The 18,077-nt window shown below is 37.1% G+C and overlaps 1 protein-coding gene across 2 annotated transcripts; it reads left to right on the top strand.

The window, feature by feature from the left end:
• Nucleotides 1–5,309: 5,309 nt before the first annotated feature.
• LOC136801902 (large ribosomal subunit protein uL13-like) lies at nucleotides 5,310–10,113 on the top strand. 2 transcript variants are annotated; one of them, XM_067058581.1, is made up of 4 exons: nucleotides 5,310–5,398; nucleotides 9,055–9,220; nucleotides 9,384–9,631; nucleotides 9,909–10,113. In XM_067058581.1, exons 2-4 carry the CDS (start codon nucleotides 9,075–9,077, stop codon nucleotides 10,076–10,078), a joined length of 564 nt encoding a protein of 187 aa, XP_066914682.1. In that variant the 5' UTR covers nucleotides 5,310–5,398; nucleotides 9,055–9,074; the 3' UTR covers nucleotides 10,079–10,113. The 2 variants fall into 2 exon arrangements, with proteins under 2 accessions (XP_066914682.1, XP_066914681.1); XM_067058580.1 differs by having other exon boundaries at nucleotides 5,313–5,403.
• Nucleotides 10,114–18,077: the final 7,964 nt, after the last annotated feature.

Here is an 18,077-nt window from a genome sequence, read left to right as displayed (position 1 = left end):
TTTTAATCCATCACAAATCGCAACTTCTATATCAAATAGCCCGTTCAGTACAGAAATTGGTCATACTCGCTTAAAAGTCTTATATATAGTTTTTTGAGTGTCCAGAGATAAGGGCTACTATTTAAAATTTTTCTGTGCTTTCCTGTTAATATCAATCCATAGGATATTATGACCACTGACCTTTATATAACCCTGGACAAAGCTTCTCAATCCCAGCCAAGCAAAATCTTTGATCGGAGTTTTTTGAAAATTGGTACCCTAATGTCGGCACTACTCGATAGTGGTGTAAATGCATCGAGAGAGCTAGGTCTACTTTCCCTCAAATTCTTTTGATGATATAGCGGCGTTAGACGTTAATTTTTAGCATTGCAATGGCTTCTCCTTGGGTACCAATTCTAAAAAAACTCCAATCAAAGATGGCAGATATTGCTTGGTCCAGGGTTATATAAAGGTCAGTGATTATGACAAGTATGGTTCAGATTTCCACGACAATTACACCAACCGGACCTACCATTTGACTTTAAACTGTTTAAAGGGCTAGCCAAACATCCTTTGTATTAGTAAGCATCCCCAAAATGCTTTTTAATATGATGAGAGCACTTAGTTCGGTTTTGCGCCTTTCTCCGCCTGTCCCTTCGTCCTTTCCAAATATTAATTCAGTGTATTCAATGAACATATATTATAGACATACAGTCCATTGCAAGCTTAATCTGTAGAGAAATACAACGATGGGTTTATTAGTCAGTTGTTAATCGTTAAATGTGTTTTTTTTAGATTGATTTAATTTAACGACAGTTCTGGTGGTTGGTAATGTGTAGTAGCGCTTATCAGTAGTCAGTAGTGCTATCCGCCACCAGTCCCATTGCTATATTTAGGACGCTGACCTCGGGGGAGGGTGGGTACTAGATTTGCAAGGTGACTGGTAGGTATGTCTGCCGAGACAAAAATCCGAAATCAACCCTAAAAAAACATTTTAGAGATCCTTTTAGAGAATTTTTGTCGTAATTTCGGACGATTGCCCTAAAAAATCGTGACCCTTTTAGAGGGAAATTTTCGATCTTGGTGATTTTGGGACCCTTTAGGACTTTGAGAGACCAACCTATGAAATTGTCCCCCTTTTGAGGATTGCACATCCCCTACCGTCGTGAGATCACAGCTCGAATAAATAAATATTTTCTCTTTGAAAACTTGTCCTCTGATACCCAGCTCGTCACCAGTTGCCTAAGAACCCCGCCCGGTAGTCTGAATCGCAAATACAACGTCCTTCGACAAATAGGGATATTGTTTACGTGTGAAAGAAATGGCTAATGGATGCTGGGAAGAAAGATGATATCATCAACATCGCCTCAACACAGAAAGATAAAAGACCACCGATCAGACAGTTCATAGTGTTTCCACCACAGCAAGTCAACAACATCGGCACTGGAAAATCGCTCTCGAATCTCTACCCAAAATCAAGAGATCTAGCAGAACAGGGAATAGATGAGCAAATACCCGAGGATAAAATACTACCTCCGTCGCAACCCTTCGTGCAACCTTTCCCACCACTTGATAAAAAATACCCATGCGGAAATTGCGACAAAGAATTAAAATCCGAAGGTGGAAGGAAATATCACTTAAAATTCTGCAAAGGAAAAAAGGAAGTCACTACAAAGCCAAGTCCAACTGGCAAAGAAGTGACGTCACAAGAGAATCAACAAAAAGTGATGTCAGAAGAAATTTCAGGAACGAACGAAAAGCAACCTCCTGATCCACCAACACCACCAACGCCACCCGACCCTCCAAATAATCAGCCTCAGGCTGTAATATGCCCAATTATCCAATCATTCCGCTGGAATGACGTTGATGGGTCCGAGGCCATTCGGGACATGGATATGTGCTACCAAAGAATAGTAACATGGAAGAAGAACCTTTTTCTGCTGCCTAAAGGAAATGCAGGAAAAGAGTATATTCGAGAAATCACAAAGCTGTTGACTGCGTTTGTCGAAAAAACTCCACTCCAAAGCTGTGCATTCACCGCCATTCAAATCATGCCAGCACTTCTTCTACAAAAGCCATCAAAAACTTCAAAGAGTAAAGATCACCTCCAAGCGCTTGAAAGAAGAATGAAAATCTGGAAGAAAGGAGACTTTCACCAACTTCTCCGAGAAGCGGAAACTATACAGCGGCGCCTTCCTTCAACATATAAGAAGAGAGACCTTGCCACTAACTCACGAAAGTTTCGAGACCTGATGCAAAAAGGCAACGTTAATGGAGCAATCAAATTACTAACCACCAACATGCGTGGAGGTGTACTCCCATTAGACGACAATACCATCAAACAGCTTCGAGTAAAGCATCCACGTGCGGAACTAGCTGACGAATCCGCTATCCTCCAAGGTGCACTTCTACAAGTAGAACCGGTTGTCTTCGAGGTGATTGATGAAAATCTTATCTACAAAGCAGCCCAGCTAACCAAAGGCGGATCGGGTCCTTCGGGGCTAGATACTGATGGTTGGCGCCATATTCTCACATCAAGAAGCTTTGGAGAAGTATGACGAAATCTGAGAACCGCTCTATCCTTAGTCATCCGTCATCTATGCACCAATGAAATCACGGACGATTCCTTACAATCATTGATGGCATCTCGATTAATCCCTCTTGACAAAATGCCTGGTGTGCGTCCAATAGGCGTCGAGGAAGTACTACGACGAATAATGGGCAAAGTTGTCATGAGTGTCCTTAAAGCAGACATCACAAAGTCAGTTCCAAATTCACAAATGTGCGGACAGAAATCAGGAAGTGAGGCTGCTATCCATGCAATGCGATCAATGTTTGAAAAGGCAGAGACAGACGCAGTACTTCTGGTTGACGCTGAAAATGCATTTAACAGCCTAATTAGAGCCGTTTTCCTCCACAACATTGGTATCACCTGTCCCTTATTGGCAACCTACGTTCGAAACTGCTATTCCAAACCAGCTAAGCTATTCGTAATCGGTGGTGGCGAACTAAAATCGTTTGAAGGTACCACTCAAGGTGATCCACTTGGAATGGCAATATATGCAATAGGAACGACACCCCTTCTACATCAACTGGCGATCAAACCACAATCAAGATCAGAGAAAGAAGTTGCTTTTGCTGACGATCTGACAGCTGCTGGATCCATCTGCAACCTTCGAAGCTGGTGGGACAAATTGAGTGTTGAAGGTCCACTGTTTGGCTACCATCCGAAACCCACTAAATCGTGGCTCATTGTAAAGAATGAGAAAATTGCAGAAGCAACCAAAGCTTTTCAAGGTACCAATATCCAAATAACAACACAAAGATCGAAGCACCTTGGTGCAGTAATTGGCAGCCAAGAGTTTAAAGATTCGTTCATCGCGGAAAAAGTTCTGACCTGGGTAAACGAGATCACGCTTTTGTCCAAAATTGCCGTCAGTCAACCTCAGTCTGCTTACGCCTATTTCGTTGGAGGTTACCAGCACAAACTCACGTACTTCCTGAGGACAGTCCCTGACATCGAGAAGTATCTGAACCGGTTGATGATGTGATACTACACCATTTGATTCCTGCTCTCACTGGTGGTCGACTTGTCAGTGACGATGAACGCCAGCTTCTCTCACTTCCACCACGACTCGGTGGCTTAGGATTGAAGATGTTTGTGGAAACAGCATCAGAAGAGTTCAATAATTCCCAACGAATGACGAATGACAACCAAAATCAAATTCTTGGAAAAAAGAAAATTAAAAATCCAGCGACCAAATATCAAATCACAAAAGAAAGGTCAGATCGTCAAAAAGAAAAACTCGACTTTCTCATTCAATCAATGGCACCCGAAGAGTACCCTTGCGAACGGTCAAAAAGGCGTATCCAACTGGCTGACGACCTTGCCATTGAAAGAACATGGATTGGACCTATCTAGAAATGAGTTTACTGATGCTATACGATTGCGCTACGGTTGGATACTCGACAAGATGCCATCAAAATGTGCATGTGGTGCAACCTTCGACGTCGCGCATGCTCTGTCATGTAAAAAAGGAGGCTTTGTCACTCTGAGGCATAACGAGCTGCGTGTGATATCACTGCTGAGATGTTAGAAGAAGTATGCAAAGATATTAAAGTCGAACCAATGCTATCAGAAATCCAGGAAGGCGAAGAAACGAGAGTTAACCAATCGAAAGAAGCAAGACTTGACGTAAGCACTGTTAGCTTTTGGACAAGGGGTCAACGGGCATTTTTTGACATAAGGGTCTTTGACCTACAAGCCCAGAGATACCGAAGCCAAGAGCTTGCCAAGTGCTACGAAACAAACGAGAAAGAAAAGAAAAGACAATACAACGAAAGAGTACTTCAAGTTGAAAATGGAACATTCACTCCCCTAGTCTTCTCCACGAATGGAGCAATGGGGAAAGAATGCAGGGTATTCTACAAACGTCTAGCGGGATTAATCGCAGACAAGCGGGACTGTAATGTTAATGAGATTACACGTGCAAATCGCACAAAACTTTGTTTTTCGCTCCTTCGCGTGCAACAATACGGTGCGCGTGCGAGGCTCTCGATCACGAAAGGTTATCTTAGATAACCTTGAGAGTTTGAAATTCTGCGAGCAGAATCTGTGATTGTGAACATTTTATATAGGGAAAATAATATAACAATGTAAGTAGAAAATTACAGTACGGGTAACGACCCAGAAAATTCTAATTGTACATATAAAGTATAAAACCCTTTTGTGTTTACGTTTTATTTTTATCATGTAGTGTAGTTTTTGTTAATAATATACATAGTGTGTGAGAATCCCGGGGGGGGGGGGGTACTTAGGCAAATGGAGGGTACGGTATGTGCCGCCCTTCTTCAAGGGTACCTTTTTTGGACTTCCAAAGTCCCGCTAAGGGTCGGAAAAATCAGAAAATCAAATTTCAGTTCCACTAAGGGTCGGAAAATAGGAAAATTTCAACTTTTTACCCCCTGAAAGATCGAAATTAGGTCAAAATTGGTCAAATTTGTCCCGCTAAGGGTTGTAAAATTCCCAAAACTTTCCTTTGTTTTCTCCTTTTTATCCCGGTAAGGGTCCAGAGTTGCGAAAGTCGGGGCACCCCCCCCCCCCGTCAGCTCGCAACCCAGTACCGTACCCCCCCCCCCCACCCCCCCCCCCCCCCCCCCCCCCCCCCCCCCCCCCCCCCCCCGGGGTGAGAAATACTGTAGTGCAGTGGGGTCCAATCTGGTCAAAAATGGTGTGGTGGCGTGGAAAAAAGTACGCCTCCGTTCCCCCGCCTTTATTATTTGGTGGGCGTCATAAGGAGCATAGGACGATTGCTGGAAACCCGGGGCGAGAAAGAAATGTGCCCGCTCGCAAAATGGTAGAAACAGACACGGCTTTCTTTCTTTTAAAGTTCGACATACCCAAGACACGTGTGGAAACGTAAGGTTGGTTTTTAAATCTCTTCATAATTTGGAATCCTACATTGTTTACCTCCCAAATCTTACTTCTGATCACCACGAACACATTAGATTTCTTAAAATTCTGTTTGATACATCATTCACGGGTTAATTTGACTTTTTGAGCAATCAATTTGCCCACCCACAATAAGGCCTGATTTTTGACTTTGTATCACCTTTTCCTATGGTTATGATATGATTATCTTCCAGTTTAAATGTCAAATCGATCGTATGGATAGACCATACAGTCAGTACTTGAATCTTTCATTAAAGGAATAATCAGATAATTTGAGGTATTTGGTATCATGTGGGTTCCTTCTTCTATTTCCAAAAAAGCTCAAAATATTTTCGCCTTAACTATTTTTCTAAGTTGAGATATAATATAAGTACAAGTTTTTGCTACTTTTACAAAGAATTACAACGAAAAGAACCGTGTAAAAACCCATTTTTGGTAATTTCAAATTATGATATCTCGACTTTAGAAAAATGGTTAGTTTAAAATACTTGGAGGTTTTACTCTTCTCTGGAGATCAATACTCTCAAGACAACAATCATAAATATCATTTCGTGTCCTCAATGGGTCTAAAAAGTGAGTCTGTCGGTTGGTCGTTAAAGTTTTCGGGGTTTTCTTAAAATTGGTCCGAAGCAGTTTAAAGGGACCCCTCGCTTGTTTGTGATCTTTAGGAAATCAAAGAACATAAAACTTACTGCTAGTTCCTGTAGAGATATCGAAAAATTCCTCTGAAAACTGTATCTCTGTCTGACTGAAACCAACACAACCGGGGCTCATTTGGAGTTCTGAAGCCGATACCGATTCTCCATAAACCCGCAACTCGACTCCAAGCAAAGGGTTTTTCTTAGGAGAAGAGCACGGATTCTAGACTGTTCGAACCAGAGCTGGCCTCTACACTCGTACTGTAATTTTCCGGTGCATTTGTGTCAACAACTTGGTGCGACAAGAGCGCGAGAAAATTTGAAGGCCTTCAGAAGCCATTTGAAATTTTTGAAAGTTGAGTGAACATCAAAATTTATAATTTGTAATTATGGAGCGAAGAAAGAGTTTTGCGTGCTAATACTTTGGGAAGTTGCTTTTCATATGATTATGAAGTGAGTGTCTTGTTATCATTTTTAAAGACGTTAACTGAGGCGATGTGTGATTAGACTGATGAAACTTTAAATGGGTGATGTCATCTCCAGTTGCAACAATGCAATGGACCCAGTCAATATTTTCCCCATGTCTGACTTCATCATCCATTTTGAAAAATGTTCGATAGCCAGCCAAAACTAGCGCGCGTTTAGCGTGTTTTCAAATTATGACCTTTAAACATTGCGACCTTTGGCACAAAATGGCACATGTAATGATAAACAAAGTTAGTACTGGGAATGTGCTAGAATCGCTTGTAAAAGATTGGCAATAATAAAATTTTTGAAGTGAGTGAAGGAAACATCGTCGACATAAAGTCCAACTAATTTATAGTCAGAAAGTCTGCTGTATACTATCTTCGCTTTCTGATTTGAATGATTGCGCTGCGATAGGACGTCAGAGGGAACCCCTCGACCGTTTTCGGTCGACGCATGCGTCAACTTTTGAAAATAATTCTAAATTGCGCAATATCTGTGGTTGTTTGATTAAAAATAAAATGCCCGTATTGTTTGTCTTTAAATAATGTTTTTATCTTAGTGAGGAAAACCACAGCTTAATTATTGATTTTGACTAACTGCCGTTCAAAACAAAATCTAATTCCGAGAATCTAAAAGTTTACGAAGCAATTCTACAATGAAGATCTTAAAGAAGAAAACCAATCTAATCACATTGAGAAAATAATGGAAGTCTTTCCTTTTGCCATTAAGAAAAAGTAATATTCGATGCTGTTGCTAATATGTATACTCACTTTCTTTTTCATACGGCTGTCCTCCTATAATTATCTACTTTATCTTTTATCTACGTTGGAGTGCAATTTCTTCGCTAATACGGCAGAAAGTATATCGAATAGAATGCTCTCTCATTCCCTGTGTTAAAAACAAAATAGAGAGAGTTTCGTGGTCGCACGGCTTTTTTAAAATACCCTCTCAATATCTTGATTTTGTTTGAGATATAGATCTTTAGTTGATACAACCAAGGGGATGTAAATAAACCTTCGAGAAGTCGAAGGCAAAATGGTAGATAAGATACGGTAGAAATGAACGAAGATCTGATCAGTGGGTGGTAAAAGATGCTTGTTTATTTTCAAATTGGGTGATTAATTTTACACTTTTTGAACAAAATCTTTTGGTTTTTACATCTGAAAACACAAGTGAGGAAGACATTGTTGTTCATTATGTTTTATATACAACAAGAAAAGAAAAAACACTTATAAAATAGTGATTTCTCTTCTCTTTTTAAAAATAAAATAAAAGTTTATGTTAAACTTTTATATTTTTTTTCTGCCATTTTAGAATGAATAATTATGGTGTCAGCCCCTCTAATTATGCGAAGACCTTAGTTATAAATTTAAAAAAGAGGGAATTCTGATTGGTTTTAAATTCAAATTTGGTGTGACAGTTAATAGTTTCAGTTACATAATTTGTGGGTTCCACTGTTTTTCCACCATCAGATTATCAAAGGCAAAAAATAGTTGAGCTCCAGACCCTGGACTAACTAATTTACTGACACTCCGACTCAATTCTACTCAATTTTTAAGAGTCGGTCGGTCAGGCGATGCGATACTAAGATATTTGTGATTGCTGCCTAACCAAAACTTACACAACATTCCATCACGAGTTGAGTCCATTGGATTATGACCCAGTTTGAATTTATTTACATTTTGTTTGAATCTTGTGCCAAAAAAGCTGTTGAAAAAGTTGGACTCACGCACTTCCAATCAAAACAATGATATCACGCAATTTCAACAATTGTTTAATCAGCCAAAATAGAATTCTGAGCCAAGAATAGCATCTTTATTAATACTCAGCCTACTACTGGTTTTCTGTTAAGTCCAGTTCACACACTAAAATTATTTTGTATAGACAGTGTAGACGGAGCCTCTCAGCTAGTTTCAGGATTGTAGAAGGTTACAGGCCAAATATCTCAAACTATCTGATTATCCTTTTAACCAGGACTGAAAGGATCAACAAAGACTAACTTTTAAAAAGGGAACTATTAATTTTTCTTCAGCAAAAACATTATGAAGAGTTTGTGATTTGCTTTGTTCAAGTTCTTGTTTCTTGCACAGAAAATTTCATTACTGAAGACAGCTGATATTTTTTAAAGGCAGTGGACGTCTATCTTGTAGGTTTAGGTGTTCCATGCTGCTCTTGAGCTTTGTAGACGGCAGGATTTTTTGCATTGTATCATGTTTAATTTTGTGATAATAAATCCTGATAATTTTGATCTCTGGCAAAATTGGGTATATAAAGGAGTGTGGGGCAAAAATGTATGTAGTTTTAAGTTTACATTTTTTCTCGTCTCATTTTATTACAGTGCACTTCAGGAAGCATGGAAAAAGGACCCTTACTGCACATACTACAGTTTGTTTACCTTGATTGCCCCCTGGAATTACAATTTTTTCTGTGTTTATAACAAAGATCTGATTTTATCAAAATACTGTAATATATGAATGATTAAATTAGTGATGATAAATTTGAAAATTAATTTTTCAGGTGTGGGTCAAGAACTAAAAATGGGATTCGAAAAACCAATCATCATTGATGGAAAAGATCACTTAGTTGGTCGATTAGCTTCAACCATTGCTAAATGCTTGTTACAAGGGCAAAAGATTGTTGTTGTCCGATGTGAAAGAATCTGCATCAGTGGAAACTTTTACAGGTGAATTTAGCTGTTTTGTGTCTAATAATTCTGTAATTCATGGTTTTCTATAAGATTGAATTTATCAGCCACTCTTTGTAGATATTTTTACTTTTCATACCATTGTGGGTCAAAATTGCTTAAGGGCTCTCATAAAGATAGGAATGTTATCTCCTTTTTTCAGAAACAAATTGAAGGTCTTAGACTACTTGCGTAAACGTATGGCCACCAAGCCATCTCGTGGACCTTACCATTTCCGTGCACCAAGCAAATGCTTATTCAAAGTTGTCCGTGGTATGATCCCGCACAAAACTAAACGAGGAATGGAAGCCTTGAACAGATTGAAGGTCTTTGACGGTATCCCATCTCCATATGACAAACAAAAGAGAATGGTTGTCCCATCTGCCCTCCGTGTTTTAAAACTCAAGCCAGGTATGGCCACTTAAAATCAGTGTTGCAACTTTCTCTGTCTTGGTTGAATAGCTTATTAATACTCAGATTTGCGTCTAGTCACAACACTGCAAAATGGCAGAGTGCCAGTAAAAATTGTCTTAGTTTAACATTTGCAACAGTTCAAAAATAACTTTTTATAAGCAAATATCATATTTCTCAACCATTGTCAAGTTTTTTTTGAAGGTTTTTCTTTTGGATTTTCTTTTTCTTTGATGTTTCAGCATTTTTTAAATCTTTTTCCAATGACTACTTTCAGGACGTAAATTCTGCTATTTGGGCCGTCTCTCCCACGAAACTGGATGGAAATATGCAGGAATTATCGACTCCTTGGAAGAAAAGCGTAAAGCCAAATCTGCTTTATATTATCAATCCAAGAAAGAAGCCCTCAGACTCCGAGCCCAAGCAGAAAAACAAGTGGAAGCTTAAATACATCATAATAAAAATTCGAATTCTACAACAAAGTGTTTATTTTCTCTTATTTTTCTGGATTTGACAGCATTCTGTGTAATTGGTCTGACCTTTCCCATGACAAGACCAACAAGGAAGAATGCAACATTGATTTTCTGGCTGAATTATCCTTTGAATGCTTTAAATTTCATTCTTTTTTCACCCAGAAGATATTTCATTTGTGTTTCTCCTGGGGCATTCATTCTTTCTCCCTGGTATAACCTGGTTTTTCGCTAAAACGAGGCTAAAACTTTGGGGCAGCCTGGAGACTTCAAAAATGGTCGGATTTGGCTGAAATTTTGCACACTTGTTCCTTGGGTGAATATCTGGGGGTGTTTTTGTCATTTTTCAAAAATTTTGATTTTTGAAGCCTGGGGACGAGTTTTTCGCTAAAATGAGGCTAAAACTTTGGAGCAGCCTGGAGACTTCAAAAATTGTCAGATTTGGCTTAAATTTGGCACACTTTTTCCTTTGATGAATATCTTGGGGTCTACAATTGGGCCTATAAATAACTTGAAGCTACTGAAGTTGAGCCCAGTGCGTTGGGCACGTTTGACTATTTATCAACAGGTTGACATTTTGCATTCTGTGTAATTGACTTGACTTTCCCCATGTCTTGTACAACAAGGAAGAATGCAACACAAACTTCTGATCATCAACTTTTTTGTAAATAGACACTGGTTCTATTTGCACACGATCATCAGATACATTTTTTCTGGACAAGTTGTTTTCGCCCTGCTGTTTCGCCTTTCTTACTTCAAATGTTATATTTTGTTATACTTTGTTTTCAGTGAAATAATAAAAGATCAACACAAAATTTAAAAAAGGATATTTTATGGCAATGAGTCTGTTGGACATCATTAAGAAAAAGTGAGTTATATTTTTTCTCACCTACTTTGATCTTAACATGATGAAACTAGTCCGAATTTCTGGCAGAGCATTTGTTTGTATTTAAAGTATCTGTTAGTATCTGTAAATTAAAATTCAGTAAATTCTAGTTTGACAATTGGTAAATTCTCAAAAATCTTGTTTGTTGATTGTGTCCCTGGGTGGCATGACTGTTAATTTTTCATGCCGAGACAAGATGTGATAATTTCTGGGCCAGAAACTGGAAAATTTTTTGAACTAAACTTGCTCTGAATACTGAAATTTTAACAAAATACAAAATAATGCTTTTTTTATTTTAGAAAGTCAAATGAATGTGTGAAATTACAAAAAACTGGAAAATTATATACTATAGATTTTCCTGAAAAAGAGGTAATTTTTTTTATTTTTTGTTTAATCATGACTTGTCAACACTTTTACCACCACATGAAAAAATAATTTTTCTATTGTGGTCTCTACAGTGTAAGAGAAATTTGTGGTTCGTTTGCAGAATAGTTTGAACTTGTAGCTACTCTGTCAGAAACCTTTCAAACAAGAAAATCTTTGGTAATCAAAGAAGTTCCTCAAGAGTTGATTTTCACAAAGTTTGTTCCTTTTCTTGTTATGTTCTTGCAAAGATTTTAAAATACCACTTTCTAGAATTTGCACTTAGCTGGAATTAAGTACTTTCAAAAATATATGGATTCATGAAAGTTAGATCTCCAAATATACAGCGTTCTTGAAAAAAATTCCCTCCAAGGAGGGGCTATTTGAAATAATACCGTATGCTGAAGCTTTTGTGTCCTAATTTGCAATGGAAAATCAAAGCAAATTTAGCAATTTGAGAAACACTTTTACCACCACATGAAAAATTATTTTCTATTGTGGTCTCTACAGTGTAAGAGAAATTTGTGGTTCGTTTGCAGAATAGTTTAATTTGTACCTACTCTGTCAGAAACCTTTCAAACAAGAAAATCAATCTTTGGTAATCAAAGAAGTACCTATTTTAACAAAGTTTGTTTCTTTTTCTTGTTATGTTCTTGCAAAGATTTTAAAATGCCACTTTCTAGAATTTGCACTTAGCTGGAATTAAGTACTTGCAAAAATATAGATTCATGAAAGTTTGATCTCCAAATATACTTAAATTTATGAAAGTAAATACCGTAAAATTTTAAACTTGAGCCTGGAAGCTTAAGGTATTCAAATACCGTATTACCCCGAATAAACTAAAAGAAGGTACTTGTTTCAAATAAACGCCCTTCCTTTAAAAAAAATTTCCTCCAAGGAGGAGTTATTTGAAATAATACCGTATGCTGAAGCTTTTGTGTCCTAACTTGCAATGGAAACAGATGGAAAATCAAAGCAAATTTTGCAATTTGAGAAACACTTTTACCACCACATGAAAAATTATTTTCTATTGTGGTTTCTACAGTGTAATAGAAATTTGTGGTTCGTTTGCAGAATAGTTTAATTTGTACCTACTCTGTCAGAAACCTTTCAAACAAGATCCTTCAAATGTAAAGTCTGCTAACACAAAACTACTAACAAAAAGGGAACTTACTAAAAGAGACATAACTTTCTTTCATTTTCAGACCCAACATGGTATTGACGAATGTAATGTATTACCACAAAGGAAATTGAAGAAATTTACAAACCCTGACAGCTTCAGGACCTTGGATGACCTTTGTCAAGAACTGGAAAAATTTATAAATACAGAGAGAAAAGTTGGAGAAAAGCGAAAACTTGATGAAAAGAAAACAAATGTCAAATCACGGTCTTTTTATATTACTGAAACGTGTCTTTGCAAATGTCTGGAACGTTGTATTAACGAGAAAGGGTTCTATTCTATCCAAAGTTTGAAATATTTGATAAAAAAGAAACTGATCACATCTGCACTTCACGGGTTATTGGTGGAATGTTTTATGAAATATGATGATATTGGACTAATACAAATCATTTCAACGTCTATTCGGTTAAAAGAATATCTTGTTGTTAAAGTTCTGTTAAATGTTATGGGAAAAATGGAAAGCGGTACATGTGAACAAATAATTTTAAACCAAGACTTGAATATGTGTTTAGTTTCTACTGATATTCTACAGAGATTGTTGTATATAATTTCAATGGAGATTGATTTTACAATATTAAAAGAACAATTTAAGTTAGTGGTTGCAAAAGAAGCAATGACCTTATTGAAAATACTGCAATACATTTTAAACCAAGTTTCAAATGCACTGGAAAAAGATCCTGATTTTGCGTTGAATGTTCAAAACATCACTGAGAAGAAGGTAAAATTATTTTTATTAAATTTCTATTTGGCAAGTGATGATAACAAAGGACTTAGTCATGAACAATGACGATAGATAATTCCTCGTTTCTAATGCAAAGAATACTAAAGGAGTAGGCAGTTTATCAAAAATACATTAAGCTCTGCAAAGTTTCTGAAATATTTCCAGATGTACGTAATTGCAAGTGATGATAACAAAGGACCTAGTCATGAACGATGACGATAGATAATTCCTCGTTACTGAAGCAATAATCTTTTTCTTTGGGTATTGATATTTCTCCAAGAAGTGCAAGTGATGTAAACACATCCTTATCTTTCGAAATGAAGACAGTTAATTCCTCGTTGCTGATGCTCTTCTCGCCCTGCAAGGTTAAGGCACTCAAATAAGGAGATTCGGGATGAATTTGGAACATATTTTTCTGTGACTCATCCCCAGAATATAACGTCAGAATAAACCAAGAATTGATTCTATTTTGCCCCAGGTACTCGGATGGCTTGATTCGCTGGTCAGTGCACACACCATGACATTTGCAACCTCTCCTCTTATGAAGTCTTCAATACAAAACCTCGATACCTCCACTAAAAAACAGGTAAACAATCAAATTTTCAAGTCTTGCAGTTTCCCTTTAACCCCTTATGAAAACTTTTGCAATTTCTGAGCTTTTACCTTCTCTTCGTCAAGAAGATGTCTGATTATTTCTCGTGGCCACTCAGTGAAACTAGAAGGTCGATAGTATCTTTGTGATGAGACAAGTGATGATTTTTATGTCAAAATTTGAATGTTGATAGATAATTCCTCGTTTCTGATGTCTCACAACAAAGCACGTCACACAATCGAATTTTCAAGTCTGGCAGTTTCCCTTTAACCCCTTATGAAAACTTTTGCAATTTCTGAGCTTTTGCCTTCTCTTCGTTAAGAAGATGTCTGATTATTTCTTGTGGCCACTCAGTGAAACTAGAAGGTCGATAGTATCTTTGAGATGAGACAAGTGATGATTTTTATGTCAAAATTTGAATGTTGATAGATAATTCCTCGTTTCTGATGTCTCACAACAGCACGTCACACAATCGAATTTTCAAGTCTGGCAGTTTCCCTTTAACCCCTTATGAAAACTTTTGCAATTTCTGAGCTTTTGCCTTCTCTTCGTTAAGAAGATGTCTGATTACCTTAAAGGAAGAAATTTTGGCGGGAATTTAATTTGGCGGATGGTCAAAAAAGTTTTTTCAGAGGGAATTTAATTTGGCGGATGCACGAAAAAACTAAATTTGGCGGGAATTTAATTTGGCGGTCGCTTAAAAATTTAACCTTAAGATGGCGTCAAAACAGCGAAAAAATAGCAAAAACACCTTAAAAGAGATCACATTTTCAAAATGTTTAATTTGGCGGGAATTTAATTTGGCGGATGGCGGAAAAAAGAAATTTTGGCGGGAACTTAATTTGGCGGATTTCAGTCAAATCCGCCAAATTTTCTTTCCGCCAAAATTTCTTCCTTTAAGGTATTTCTCGTGATCACTCAGTGAAACTAGAAGGTCGATAGTATCTTTGTGATGAGACAAGTGATGATTTTTATATCAAAATTTGTATGTTGATAGATAATTCCTCGTTTCTGATGTCTCTCAACAAAGCACTTCACACAATCGAATTTTCAAGTCTAGCAGTTTCCCTTTAACCCCTTATGAAAACTTTTGCAATTTCTGAGCTTTTACCTTCTCTTCATCAAGAAGATGTCTGATTATTTCTCGTGATCACTCAGTGAAACTAGAAGGTCGACAGTATCTTTGTGATGAGACAAGTGATGATTTTCATGTCAAAATTTGAATGTTGATAGATAATTCCTCGTTTCTGATGTCTCACAGCAAAGCTCATTTGTTATATTATTATATATTACATTACATTATTAGTGCATTCATTAATCGCTTGAAATTTCTATCCATTTATTTGCATAAACCTAAACAAGTTAACATCGCATCGTTAACTGTTCTTGATGAGTTGAGATGGATCGGGTTATAGCCAGTCCTATCTATCACTATTGCATTGACATTTTTCTCGAGGCTTTAAATTTTCCCTTGTTTGTTTTTCAGATTGGATATTACCGGACGATAGGCGAACTATTTCCCTATTTGGATGTACTTCAAAAATCTTACGAACTCCCATCTCGAAGGCTTGAATTGTACTCCATCGAAGTTATTACTTTATGACACAAAAAAATCGGCTGCTTGTTGGCATTTTGACAAAAATATTTTCATATTAAATTGTAAATACCATTTTATAATATCAATGAAAATTTGAACAATTTAATTTCGCTTTGTTTCTGGTATCATGTCCCGGGGGGCGGGGGTACTAGGGTTGCGAGTTGACGGGGGGGGGGGGGTTGGGGGTGGGTGCCGCCCGACTTTCGAACTTTGGACCCTTACCGGGACTAAAAAGGCGAAAACAAAGGAAAATAAACCAGCTGCGCTGGAAGGTCAGCCCAATAAAACGATCAGAAGGAAGTACAATCAAGAAACCTAATTAGTTGTTGAAGTCAAAGAGTTTGAAAAGCTCATTTTGGCTGAAACTTCAGACGAAAAAATGTTTAACACAAAGTTGGATTTGTCCAAAGTGGACAAAGTGGATTTCACCAGGGGGGGGTACTAGGTTTACGAGGTTACGAGGTGACGGGTGTCCGAGCCGAAAATCGACCCTTTGAGAGACAAAATTTTGATGACTTTGTCAAAATTTCTGGAAATCGTGTCCTTTTAAGAGAAAATTTTTCGATTTTCGTGATTTTGGGACTCTTTTAGAGACTACCTCATGAATTTGTACCCCTCTGAGAGACTTGCCAGGCCTGAAAAAAGGTACCTTTATGGTTTGCATTCATTTTGCCTAAGTAAACCCCCCGGGAAATTTCACCTAAATCTGTTCGTTAGAATGTCTTAAACCTGTTCGTTATTCTCTGAGAAAGTATATCCGAGGCGCACGTTTTTTTTTTATAAGAACATAAGGCTTCGAGGCCCAAAAATCTAAGAACATACTAAGGCTTTGGAGACTTAAAACATGCAATTTCTTAAGAAATTACATCAAAATGCTGAAAATAAGAACATTTTTAGGCATCAAATCCAAAAAACTAAGAACATCCGAAGGCTTCGAGAATCTTTCGACGTTCTTATAAAAAAAAAACGTGTAGATGTTCACTGTTCACTGCAGCTTTCGTCACATCTATATTATAATACGCTTAAATCGGAACTCTCCCATTCTCGCATGAGGCTTTTTCGCTAGCGATTTTTAAATACACGGCAATTTTTTTCGCGCCTTTTTGATTGTATATTCAATTCTATTCGCCAAGTGCACTTCCATTCAAGAGAGCACATTTCTCCTTGATGGAGAAACACAACTGACTGTGCAATAGCACTATCAGCATAATTTATAGTTTTTTAAAAAAAAGTTTATGTCGGTTATGAAATAATTTTGATTCACATGGGAATACGTCGAAGATAAATTTGTGTTTTCAAAAAGACATCATATTTATGATTACCCTTGAGATTAATAAAGCTCCGATGACATTTCCCTTCTATTTGATACTCTGATAAAAAACATTTCAATTTAATGGACTTGACAATATGAGAAAAAGTTGATGACTTATTCCCAATTCAATTATGAAATTTTTTAATCAATGTTTGCTATTTTTTGTTCTATTGAGATAGCAAAATGAAAACGCTTTTACTTACGCATTGAGTTTAATTGTTAAATAATTGTTGACTCTGTTAAGAGGTATTGAAAAAAGGCACTCTTTATATTCCACCGTAAAGCACTGTGGTCTTTGGAGTGATCGGTGTTGCCAAGTACCTCTAATACTGAATTTGAATTTATATTTGTTTTTTATCTTCATCCTTGCGTGAGGAAAATAATAGTCTTTCCTATCCCAAAAACCCAAAAAAAAGCACGTTTAAAGTATGACCGATTTCTCGCGAGAAATTTTTAACTCAATTTTCACCAATATTTGCATGAGCATTATTTTTAGCGAGTCAAGAACATTATTGTTTGAAGGTTTTCAACAAAAGAAATTATGACAAATTTATACAATTTAATAAGGAGAAGAAAAATCAAAATTCAACTAAAAATACTTTCACCATATTTTTTAATGTGCATTAATTTTAGTGTCCCCTTAAAAATTTTAAACATCAATTTTTACGAAAAAGGCCTAAATTTAAGAACATTTCTTCTCGCAAAATAAGTACATTTGTATACAAATCCCTACAAGTTTCTGAAAAATAGAAAAGCGAGCGAAGCGAGCGTATTAAAAGGAGTAAGAAGTCGTCTCGGACGACGCCGGGACGGCTAGTTTGTCAGATTGATCTAAAATGACGTGTTGAACCAAGTAGGCCCCTAGTATAATGTGAATGAGTAGGAGCATTTTTAGACGATCTATCGTCTACACAAGATCACTAAAAAAGGGAATAGTTTAGGAGAGGCGTGATAAATTCGGGTGGAGTAAGCAGTGGTGGAGATGATTACGTTTTGTTTCAAAACTCTACCGCCACTTTTTTCCCGTAAACCGCCCTGACGCCCTAACTCTTTCCCGCGTTTACTGACTTTTAAATGGACGATAGCATCGTCTAGGGCATTTTATATTGAGGAAGCTGCGTCGAAAATTCCGTCCAGTTTCGATAACTCAATCAAAAGTTATGATGATTCCAAGTTTCTGTTAATGTTACGCCACACTTTGACGTTCATTTCTCTGCTTTCTTACACACAAAAACTCTCCAGACATGAAAGCCTCAAAACCAATCATAAAAAACTTTCTTTTATACTCTCTAATTATTTACAATGCATTAGCTTCTTTCAATTTA

The sequence above is a fragment of the Clytia hemisphaerica genome, unplaced genomic scaffold (assembly GCF_902728285.1).
Source record: "Clytia hemisphaerica strain Z4C2 unplaced genomic scaffold, Clytia hemisphaerica genome assembly, whole genome shotgun sequence".
NCBI classification, from domain to species: Eukaryota; Metazoa; Cnidaria; class Hydrozoa; order Leptothecata; family Clytiidae; genus Clytia; species Clytia hemisphaerica.
The sequence above is the reverse complement of the archived record's forward strand: the minus strand, read 5'-3'. Positions and strand labels throughout refer to the sequence as shown.

Excerpts from the sequence above, each read along its gene's own strand:
- LOC136801902 (XM_067058581.1), top strand. The coding sequence starts at position 9,075 with ATGGGATTCGAAAAACCAATCATCATTGATGGAAAAGATCACTTAGTT. Across the intron at positions 9,221-9,383 it reads ATCAGTGGAAACTTTTACAG|AAACAAATTGAAGGTCTTAG; the intron begins GTGAATTTAGCT and ends TCCTTTTTTCAG. Across the intron at positions 9,632-9,908 it reads TGTTTTAAAACTCAAGCCAG|GACGTAAATTCTGCTATTTG; the intron begins GTATGGCCACTT and ends GACTACTTTCAG.